The sequence below is a fragment of the Eptatretus burgeri genome, chromosome 8 (assembly GCF_056783735.1).
Source record: "Eptatretus burgeri isolate ZD-2024b chromosome 8, Ebu_testis_v1, whole genome shotgun sequence".
NCBI lineage: Eukaryota > Metazoa > Chordata > Myxini > Myxiniformes > Myxinidae > Eptatretus > Eptatretus burgeri.
Window position 1 is genome coordinate 54,395,803 of NC_140968.1, and position 12,158 is coordinate 54,407,960.

General features: G+C 41.5%; 1 protein-coding gene across 1 annotated transcript in view; it reads right to left on the reverse strand.

Annotated features, from left to right (window-relative positions):
- EIF3B (eukaryotic translation initiation factor 3 subunit B) overlaps positions 1 to 12,158 on the reverse strand; it is a 71,530-nt gene that overhangs the window by 47,395 nt on the left and 11,977 nt on the right. The window contains exons 4-10 of the mRNA XM_085892115.1: positions 11,470 to 11,527; positions 11,165 to 11,293; positions 8,817 to 8,974; positions 6,787 to 6,918; positions 5,915 to 5,981; positions 5,720 to 5,766; positions 1,670 to 1,880 (exon numbers count right to left, since the gene is read on the reverse strand). Coding sequence (XP_085748241.1) covers positions 1,670 to 1,880; positions 5,720 to 5,766; positions 5,915 to 5,981; positions 6,787 to 6,918; positions 8,817 to 8,974; positions 11,165 to 11,293; positions 11,470 to 11,527 — 802 coding nt within the window. The remainder of the gene's footprint in view (positions 1 to 1,669; positions 1,881 to 5,719; positions 5,767 to 5,914; positions 5,982 to 6,786; positions 6,919 to 8,816; positions 8,975 to 11,164; positions 11,294 to 11,469; positions 11,528 to 12,158) is intronic.

Below are 12,158 nucleotides of genomic sequence, written 5' to 3' on the forward strand. Positions count from 1 at the left end.
TATGGGCAAGTTATGTTCCACAATAAATCCACTAAAGAGAAGTTCCGCTCGGGTAACATCCTCTTCCTCGCTTGTCCCTTGTTTGGTGAAATAATTCAGAAGTGTACCGGTACTCGTGCTCGAAGATCTCTCCTTTGCAATGTCTGTGTGCCGTTTGCTTCCAACGTACTTCCGAATATCATCGCGACCTCCGTGCTCAACTGAAATATCAACGCTGCATACTGTACAATACGCATGATGAATTCCTCTTTCAGACTTTCGAATACACGGGTATTGGAGACTGTATTCGGTCTTGTACTTCTGAGACCATTTCTTGGTCTTCGTAAGCTTCTTTTCTGCCATTTCGTAATCAACATCGAGGGCTTGAAGCATCGGTAACTTCGAAGTCGATGTTCCACAGCTGCAGCGCGACTCGTAGAACTGTAGCGGCTGTTAAATTAAACACCGCACGGTGGTCGCGACCGCCGGGCTGGTACGGGCCCAGCTGCATGCAGTGAGCGTATCGCATGCATATACACTGTGCATACATACCGCATGCACTGTATTGCACACAAACCGCATGCACTAAATCTCAGTGCATGATCGCATAAGCGAGATCCAGACCCAATGTTTCGCTGCTCCTCATTTGAATTTGCAATTTTTTACGTACAATTTGGTAGCAGCGAACGTTATGGAGTTACCACATGCTATACGTAGCAGACGATGCTTTTCATTCAATTCTCATACCAGTACATTCTGATTAGTGAACAGTGCAAAAATATCAAAATTTCGGGAGGATAAGGATAGTGATCGTAAGGGCGGGAGTTTGGGTGAATTTTCGGAAGCCTCCCGATGAAATCGGGAGGGTTGGCATTGCTGCAAGTAGCATGTGTTGACGTCTGTCAACGATCGCAGACCGTGCATACAACTTGTGGCCAGCGTAGCGGAACGTGTGAGTCATACGCCGGCATACGTCGTGTAATTTCAAGCATGAAAAAATTTGAGGACAACCAAAAAGTACAACGTTTAAAGCCAATGTACGACGTATGGCAGTGTTTTTCAGCGTGCTCTCAATGTTATCAAAACTTACCCATAACGTATTCAACGTGTGCCAGCGTTTTAGAAAAAAAAATTCAAAAAAATCGGCATACGTTGGCTAAAACATCAAGGTGTGACCGGGCCTTAAGCGATCGCAATAATCGAAGACATAATTAAAATCTAAGTTAAAACGAACTCGTAACGTTGACCGAAGCAAAAGTACTCCATTTCTCCACATGAATTTACGGAATTATGTTTGACCTCACTGTGACCTTGACCTTTGACCGATTTTGACCAAAATCTAATCAGCGCAAGCCATCACCCTCCTGAATCACGTGGTGTAATTTGACATTGGTAGCTTCTTCCGTTCTCGAGTTATCGTGCCTACAAACAAACACACACACAAACAAACACACAAACAGAGGACGGAAGTCATCAATATACTTCCGAAATCTTTAGATTTCGTAAGTAAAAAACGACAACAAAAAAACCACAATAATTGTGCTCCCTACGATTTACCATGGTGATTTCCTGATAAATGGATGTCAATTCTTAGTAATCAGCAGAATAATTTTTCCATGAGGAAGGGAATATTAAAAATACATGTATTCTATTTTTGGTATTTTGATAATAGCAAGATCAGAAGTCCAACCTGCGTAGCACGGGGTGTGCGATCCACACGTACACAAAGGAAGTCCCCTTGCCGCTGCCAGTACAGACGGCAGTCAACCACATTGAAGAGGTTTCGCACTCGAATCTCCTTGCGTGACGGTATCTCCATTATGGTCACTCGTGCTGGGATGTTCTTATCCTCAGGCACCCAATAAGCAATCACGTTGTCCGCCGGTGACCATAAGAAGTCCCTGTCAAGCAGCAAACCTTGAAAAAAAACCCCTCATTTCATAGTCTCATTCATATACCATAGCGGATCAGGAATACAGGTCGTGACGCACTCTTTCCCAATGTTGATTAATATGGTGAAAACCAAAATTATTTTCTTTTTTATTCCTCACAAAAGGTTGACCTCAGCTTTCATTTTCCTCCAAAAAGGTGACATCTTCATGGAGCTTCAAGACCGTGTAATTACTTAACTACAAATGCATGTTGAAAAGCAATGCCTCCTACTGTTTTTTTGTTTTTTCTCCAAAAAAGGGTAAAGGTATTCAAATGAAATAAGGTCAGATACCAACATCAATCTTAATTCCACCACAATGTATATTTATTAGTCAACATAATCACCAATGTGGTCCACACATTTTTTGCCATTCAAGTAGTTTCGTAATGTTGTTAATATAGAACTGTGCGTCCTGCTGACTTAACCAGCGTGGCCTTGACATCAGAAGAAAAATGTTCTCCACTAAAGTGTTCCTTAAGTTTCAAGAATAGATGAAAATCTGACGGAGCCAATTCAGGACTGAATGGCGGGTGGTGTGAAGTGGTGAAAGCGAAGCGACCAATTGCCGCAATTGTTCGTGCACTTGTGGAAGCCGTGTGTCGTCATGCTGGAGAAGAACCATCTGCATGTCACGGGACAAAACATCCGAATCCGTGTCTTCAGCTTCTTTAGAGTATCAATGTAATGATCAGAGTTAATGATGGTACCCTTTGTCATCAATTCCAAATAGACTATACCTTTCATGTTCCAAAAAACAGCTTTCATGTTCCCCTATTCATGGCCTGGCCTCAATGCAAGTCGGACTCTCGTGGCAGATGCTTGCGTCTTGATTTTTTTTTGTTGCTGCTGGTGATCCTTGGTGGCGGGACACCATTGATCGTCTCTTACTCTCTGGATCATAATGGTGCACCCAACGCTCATCTCCAGTCACTCTATTGAGCAGGAACTGGTCGCCTTCACATTTATAGCACGACGACAGCTCTGCACACACTGTGTGCAAACACACAGACGACGTCGTGCTGCCCTTTGTCATCTTGACTAACATAGCACTGAGACATCTGGTATCACAATCACAAAACTAATTTGCACACTTGGCTTTGTATCATTCAAATAGCTTGATCTGTCTGTGGTTTTTTGACCACGATACATTCGGTCGTTATTTATCCATCTCAACCAAACTTGACAGGAGGACTCAGGATCACACGATGGAGGTTGCAGCGACTTCATTTGCCACCCTTCCCCCCCTCCCAAGGATGTTTTCCACCTTGGACAAAATCCGTGTTAAGATGGCTAATTGTGGCGTTTTTCCAAGGCCGCTTCTCATACCAAAAGTAAGAACACCACCAATGATAAAAGCATAATATTAATGTTATTACAAAACAATATGAATACCAATAATATCCCCTCTCCCAAAGGGGTTTTTTCTCCTTGGACAAACACCATGGTAACATGTATAAATAGCTTATTGTGGCATGTCATGGGACACCCCTGCCGGCAGTAAGACGATTATAAAGCACAAACACATGTGATTACCTTTTTAAAGGGGAACCCAAACGCTCAGACCACCGACACTAATCTATCCCTTGATAACCTACAAAGTATGAGTGTCTTTTTCCGATCTATAAAGTAGGTAAATTTGTGATAAAAAAAATAAAATTAATCTTCTTAAGATTAGTAATGGTGTCACACCATGAAGATGAGCACAACTTCTGTACTGTATACAGGTTCTATCGTGCTACGATTTATGTCAAACGGCAAATAATTTTCGATTTTCCACAAATATGTCGAGTCGATGTTGTAGCAATACAAACCAAGACGGTTTCATGCCACACCAACAGCCAAAACACCCTAAATTTGCCAGGAATTTCACGAGGGTTGTCCAAAATACTTCAGTGTGGATCGGGCCGAGAAAATGTTCGCTTTCGTGCTCGGAACATTTTACAGAGCACCGTTATGAAACAACAGAGATGGCTCGATCATGCGGTTATGGGCTACGATTGAGAGAGGATGCCATCCCCATGATCAAGCAGAAGAAACAGCCATCGCTCGAAACACCACCACCATCTCTACCCAACGACCACCACATGTATACGGACGATTGAAGCGGTTAATCAAACACCTATTACCATTGCCTGGAAGTTACAACAGCACCTTAAAAATAATTATCTCATGAACACATTTCTACAAATCAAATGAACCACCATGTATTTATAGTGGAGAGAAAATATGTATATAATCATCTACTCCTCCGAGAGGATTTGATCGAGGACATTTAAACTTTCAGGGTTCCTTCCCCCCCCCCCCAACCATCAACCATACCCCCACAACCCCACACTCCACAATCCCCCATCACACTCCCCTCCACCATCCTACACCACCCCCCCAAACCTCCCTCCACCATCCCCCCATAATCCCCACCACCCCACACCACACCCCCTCTCCACCAGAGCACCACCTCACGAACATGACGGTGGGACATGGCACGGACACAAATGGCGTCTCGGGAAAGTATGAAACAGGACAATCCTGTAACATACAAGACACCTGGTCAGCCTGTGACAGTGGGACAAAGCACGTTGCCCATTTTGTCTGCAGTGTCAAAGTCTGCTGGGTGACAATGGGTATTTCTGCTCGAGTAATACATAAATGGATTTATCCGTTAATACAAAACCCCTCCCTTACAAGCCATTAATTGAACAAAAAGCAAACCTTACTGAGCTGTAGTTAACACATGACCAGCGTTTTGATCTTTTTAACATCCCCATCTTCACTTCCAGCCTTCTTCGTCTGAATTGCTCGCACAAGGCTAAAAAACGATACGGCTCCACAATCCCCCCGAAAGTGTTTCCATCATTAATTTTGTCTTCAATAGTTTCTTCAAAATCCCACTCATCAGTTTCAACATACTGAGAACCTTCAGAGTTGCTAATGATGGTGGAATCAGTATCGGAATCCGAGCTTGACATGCACAGTTTATTTATGTAAAGTTCAAATTAGTCCGTCATGAATGATTTTCAAGCATTTTCAGAAAGAAAACAAAATTTGTATTTGGGTTCCCCATTAAGCAGTCACTGCTGCTGTTCAACAATAAACTGAAGGGAGGCAACTCAATGCCCTTGTGACATTATAAGCTTATCGCACAGACTATTGAAACCAAGCCGAGATCTACTGAAATCGATCTACCCCAGGAAGGACAACAACATGACCCTTCCTGCTGCTCCCGTTGGGAGTGGGTGTACTGGTAAGGCAAATTCAAACTGTTCATTAGCCTTTCATCCATTTATTAAGGATTAAAATTTGCCAACATCTTGACATCTATTCCTTTCTCTATTGCAACCACCATTTCAAAATATAAATTTCTCAACTTTACTAATTTTAGTCATTTCTTCACCAAAACCACTACTTTTAATTATTACATCTTTCCTTCAAAACTCTAATTCCTTCAACTTCTCTTTGATTCACTCTTTCTTGTCATACGTCATCAACTTTCAGTTGGTGAGACATTCCATTTCAATGGGAATTAAATATTTAGAGTTTCATTCGATTCAAAAAAATTAAAGCGAAGGTGAACGTTGTTGATGATTAAAATAAAAATAAAAAGAGAAGGATTTTGGTTCATCATATAAATAACATTGGAGGAAAGTGTGCCAAGACCTTTATCCATGATATACTTACAGAAAACAGCCTGACATAAACACCAAATCTGCAAGATGACAAGTTTAATAATAAGGCCCAAAGGGTACAGAGGCCACAAGTGTAAATATACAACCTTTAACAGTTAACAACACCTTTGGCGTCAAAACTCACCTTACACCGACGATTTTTATGCTTTTCTTATCCAAAAGTCCCATGGACTGCAAAAAAAAAAAAATTTCAGGTTCATTCAATCCTCCAGTGGAATTGTTCAAACTTCATTCAACAGATTGCCAAATCAATAGAGAAATGCCTGAAAGCAAAGCTGTGGCTGTATGTCAGCAAAGATTCCCATAATAAGACACTTACTGGAGTTTCATAAATGCTGAGAGTGTCCATCGTCATGCGGGCAAAGTATCTCCCATTAATACTCCACCTGGCGGGAAAAAAAAATCAAAATCAAATTCCAGTGCACATCGGTCGGAAATAAAAAGAGCAAAGGCAGCATTTGATTAAACAAGCTCGAATGAGCTAAGATCATCGTCATCTTAATGATGACGTCATAAAAACGAATATGACGTCATTGTGATGTATCAGGTTTGCGATAAATAATTATCTGTGCGAATGCCCGGCTTGATTCCCGCAAACAAAATTCAAACAGCTGGCTAGTTTCGGAGATAATGGTATAGGGCTATAGGCGATTTCCATTAGCGGCGATATGACGTCAACCTTTTTTTCTAGGAAGAATTTCCAAAATCGGAGATGGTTCCTGCCTGCGCATGGGCTTTCTGCATATACATGGCAAGTTTCACGAAGATCCGATGAAAACTCTGGGTTGTGAAACAAAAAAATAGGAATGATGTCATAAAAATTGATACGGCGTCATAGTGATGTATCATATGTGCGGTAATTCATCTCTGCTAATGCCGTGTTCGATTCCCGCAAACAGAATTCAAAAAGCTTGCCTAATTTTGGAGATAATATATTTAGGCAATTTCCATTAGCGGAGATATTTTGATGTCACAACTTTTTTTTCTAGGAGGAATTTTCAAAATGGGAGACGGGTACTGTCTGCGCAGGGTATTTTTACATATATACGCCAAGTTTCAGGAAGTTTCGAAGAAAACTGTAGGCTGTGAAACAAAAAAGTGCACAAGAACAACAACATGAGTAAGACTTAGAGATCCTCCACGAGGATATAAAAAAAATCAAAAGTATAAAGAAGGTTTTCATTGCAGTACCTGAAGATAGGCCAATGAGACGAACTCTCACAATGGAAGCCTCGTTTCTTTATGCCCGTGCGGATGTCCCAGATGATGATGGCTTGCGGATCATCCCGTGTGTCCAAGGCTGGAGAGAACGTCACCAAGTACCTAAGGAGATGGGTACCAATGAAGTCAGACACATCTCGTAGTTAAAATAACCGGAGCCCAGAATGAAAAGGTAAAAAGAAGAAGAAAATCTTAAATTTTTGGTCGGACCAACAGAGATGCCAATTGTATGATAAACATCATGACATCCAAATATGGTTCATATGGAAAGGCAGCTCTGGATCGCCCCAGATGCTTCAATAAATTATCCCACAGGTACTCGTTGGATTGAGATAAGAAGTTTATAGTGGCCAAAGAAAGTGTGTGAAGTCACAGTCATGTTCTGCAAAGCAGTTCTGGATAATATGGGCCCTCATAGATGGTGCGATCATGGATCCCGAACTTTCCACCAATCTTTCCTGATACAGAAGCAGTTCTTTTAGAGAATGCATCCGTAATGCCAAAATGCCTCGATATTGATGTCATTACAAAGAGACTTTCGATTACATCAAGCACCCCGATCACGCCAGAGAAACACCACCAATATCACTATCAGCGCGATGGAGAGTTGGAATGACGACTTTTAATGGTCCATGCATTGTCCACCAGACCAAAACTCTTCCATTTGTAGTAAATATGACGAAAGGTGATAATTCAGTGGAGCATACCACGTTCCACTGGTCAATTTCTCAAAGTGTGATATTCAATGCACACCAGGGACAATTGATCGTTTTGTGGACAGATTTTTCACATGGCTTGTGACCTTCCACAAGAACCCATAATATGATGCAAGCAGCACATTGTTCAAGTGGAAATAGGTACGACTCATCTTCAGGACTTGTGGGACCGCCATGTTGCATGTCACGATGTGTTGCATATGTCTGTGGAATCGAAACATCATGACGAACTAGCAATCTGAAGGCATTTATTACCCCGCATGAGTGAAGCAAAAAGCACGGTTAAGCAATTGGTTCCCTTTGTCTGTCTGTCGAGAAACATCAGTTTATGAATAAGGAACAACTTCATTTCAATTTAATGCTGTATTTTGAACATGAATCAGAACATGAATCTGCATTTTAGCAGTACTTTGGTTCTGAATTTGGTAAATTGTATGAAATCTCGTCCCAAGCGCATATAGGAAGGTAATTTTTTTTTACTCTGTCTACTTATCTGACAGTCGAACAGGATTTAAAATCATTCCAAACAGGAAGCTTACTGTTTTTAAAGACATCATAAAATACACAAATGGCAGACACGAAGAACTAATGCAACGTGCTAAAAAATTCTGCATCGATGGCGGTAAACTTCCAGGAAGTTTTTTTTGTTTTCTCCAACCTTCAAAAGCTTTCTTTTATTTAAATTGAATTATATAAACTTAAACACTGAAGAACACAAATTGCCTTTTTGACACTTTCAAAACCCTTCTGTTTCGCAGTACTTGGACAAAATATTACACCATTTTATGTCATCTTGACCAATCATATCTGCCGTCTAATCCGGTGGGGGAACCTCGGGATTCAGACATAATGGGGGCTCATAAGGGGGGGGGGAAAAAAAAGAGATCATGCTCAGAAACTGAACAAGGAAGAGGTTAAAAGACCCTCCCTCCTGCCAAGTCCTTTTTTTTCTCTCAAGACTGCATGAAGTAAGGTGTTCTATGGACTCTCTTGTTTGTAAATGTCTGGGGTACCCAAGAGACTGTTTTGATGGAGAGATTGTTCGACACAATAACCAAGTTGAAGGAGCCAGTTACATGCTCAAACGTCACCCCATCCTTTCACAACTCTTGATTAAGTTGTGTCGCACACTTTACAAACGTCTGGTAGATCATATGACATCGCATGATGACACAGATATAAATTATACAGATATTACTTAATGCTAAGCAGTGCACATTATTCAAAAATAAAATCGACAGGATTGGTACTGTGACAAAAAATAATAATATTTTTTAAAATCACCTCTCACAAGGTGAGAAATCTATGAGCTGTACACCAGGGTGACTGAACCGCTGCATCTGTACAAAACGCTCGCCTCCCCATAGTGCGATACCCCGCTGGTGGTGGGTCGCCAAGTATGTCCCACCTGGAGACCATCGTACAATAGTTTCTGTCCATCGCTGATGATCATGGCCCAAGAATGATGAAAAGGCCATGAAAAAGAGAGTGGGGAATTGGGGGGGGGGGTGGAAGTGGGCATGTCAGTGCATTTCTTGTTTATGGTCTTGCACACTTCCCTGTTTTTACAGAAATTAAGGCGTCGTTGTATGCCACAGGCAGGTTTTGACCTCCCCATCTCCTTAGACATGTCTCAGGCATTTGACACAATGTGTCTGCCTGTTTTACTTGCCAACCTCTGCTTGTGACATACAAAGCCGCCTTCATTCCTGGATATCTGATTTCCTCCACTCACACAGTCAAAACTTGAAAAAACAAATAAATCACAGAGCAGGTTGGGGTGGGTGGGAAGAAGGTGGGTAGCACGATATTTGAGTCACCAGTGCATAGTCTTTGTATTTGAAACTCGACTTGAGAAAAAGTTCAAATTGGCTTTGCAATTGCACTATTGCAACCAGGTTTGGAGCACGCCCCATGACCTTAATGAACATAAAAACAATAAACACTCACAGCAAACAAACAAAAGGTGGGGGGACATGAAAGGGACAACAGATAAGAAGAACCAAGGAAAGGAAACAAACTTTGGTTTTTTGATGCTTTAAAAATAAAATGCTGGACAGAAAGCTTTAAAAATAAACTCCCAAAAAAGCTACCAGGTTTGGGATAAAGAATGAAAACAAGGCTAAACTAGAATGGCACTCGGTAGACCACATACCTCCACTAGGCTAAATGATTTATGTCTTGTATCCCACTGATAGGTCGGATCTGAATCCAGACCTCAACCAAAATCGAATCGGCTTATTGTCACCTCATCCTCACCTCAACCAACTCATCCACCTGGTTTTGTCACAACTTGTCCAAAACTTTTTGAAATATCATGCTGTACATAGTTTTTGGCCTCACCTGTCAATGGTGAAGAATCACTTGAAAAATTAAAAACCTCGTATTTGGATCTTCACCCAAAATCGAATCAATTCGTCCTTGTCACACATCAAAAAAAACCATCCACCAAATTTCATCTGAATCCCCCACAACTTTTTGAGATATCCTGCTCACGACAAACAAACAAACAATCCACCTACAAGGCCTTCATCCACAGCTTGGAGTTCTGCTCTCCCCTTTGGGCTGGTTCCCCTGCATCACATCTTACTCATCTTGATGTGAAAACCAAAGCTTTCAAGATCATTGGAATACCCTGCACTAAAACGGAGTTGATGGGTCTATCACTTCACCATCACAGACAGGATGGTGGTCTCTTTTCCACCATCTCCTTTCTGCTCTTTCTGTGCCTTGCCCCCCCCCCCCCCCAGGTTTCTACAGGACTCACATGGGTCCACCATAAACCCCGTTCTGGTGGAATTACCTAAATCCAGAATCACTGCTCAACTCCACTCATTTGTTGTTCTTTTTTTATCACCTGTGGAATCAACTTACACACTCTCTTCAATCCTTCCTTCCAGGTCTTCAAGACAGCTGTTCACCACAATCTCAGATCGTCCACAATCCTAAACCATGATCTTTTCTGCACCTCACCCAAATCCTACCCCATCCCTCCCTCCTCCTTCGAGTTTCCTTCTGCATCCATTTTTGCCACCCCCATGCATGATTTGTGTCCTGATCTGTTCACTGTACTAGCTCTTCCACGAGCCTCAACTATGTAATATATATATATATATATATATATATATATATATATATATATATATATATATATATATATATATATATATATATATATATATATATATATATACATACACACAAGTAAGTAAGACAGACAGGGGTGAAAACATCACCTCTGTCCACCTTCGGTGGCGGAGATAAATTCATCCCAATCATGTGTTTTGGTTAAACTTTGTACATTTACATACAGGCCTTTACAAACAAACCCTCCAAAGAGCAGTTGCAGAACAAGTTTCCAAATGGAAGGCACATAGAAGTGCAAGTTATTTGATTGGACACTTTTTATGTTGAATCGCATAATGACAAAATGGATCGTCACTGCACAACTTTCTGGTGCTTTGAGGCAGAATATTTGTTTTGTGTGCCCAAAATTTTATAATAATACTGGAAAGTCGATTTACTCATAAAATACACCTCACCGCTTGAAATGGGTGCCATTAAGGGGGGGGGGGACAACAAACTCGAAAGCAATTCTGGGCAAAGCAGCTGACACCACCAGCCAGTCTCACCGCTCGCTCCTCCAGAAGAGTGGGTTCAACATTGTCATTGAGGAAGATTGCCGTCCTGTCTCCCGCATCATAGATGACGCTGTACTGATCCCGACAGTCTGGTTCCTCCAGCCAGTAGCGAAGATTTCCCTGCAGGAAACACAAGAGTGAGTTATTGTGACATGGCACATAACAACAACATCACAGAGAAAGACAAAGCAAAGAATTAAAAGAAAAAAAAAAAAACATTTGACAACTTTCATAGTTTGTGAACTTGGAAAAGCAAAAGGAAGAAAAGGAAAGGAAAAAAACCCCCAAAAACTTGCATGATCTTTAAATTCTTGCTTTTGGGGCATTTCCCATTCCTCAGTCACTTTCATATACCTGCAGCAAAAACAAATGGAAAAAAAAATCAACGTGTGCACTTGTTTGTAATACGAGGTTTCAATACGTAAGAACTTAAGGCTTACATACAGGGAGAGGGAATGGGGATCTCAAGATTAATTTCACATGATAACCAGCTCTACACTTTATACAAAGCACAATAGCATTCCTCTTGTAGAGGTTCAGTCATTCATACTCCTGGGTCTCACCTTTCTGGGGCAAACCACATTTTAACGTTGGCCTCCAAAGCCAGCTGCTAACTGGTCATCGTCAGTCGTAAAAAATCCTTCCTTGGCACACCTGAACTCCTGTCCACCTACAACATCTTCATCCACAGCTTGGTGGAGTACTGCTCTCCACTCTAAGCTGGAGCCCCTGCCTCACACCTTGCTGCCATGGAAACCAAGGCCTTTAAGGTCATTGTAATCTCCTACAATAAAAGCCGAGTCTATGGACCGATCACTTTCCCATCGCAGACAGGTCAGTGGTCTCCATTTTCTACCACCTCCTTTCTGGTCTTACACCCTCTACTCTTTTGATGCTTTATTAATCCAGGTGTTCACCACCATCACAGATCATCCCTCATCGAAAACAATGATCTTTTCTTTACCGATTCATATTAGTTATAGAT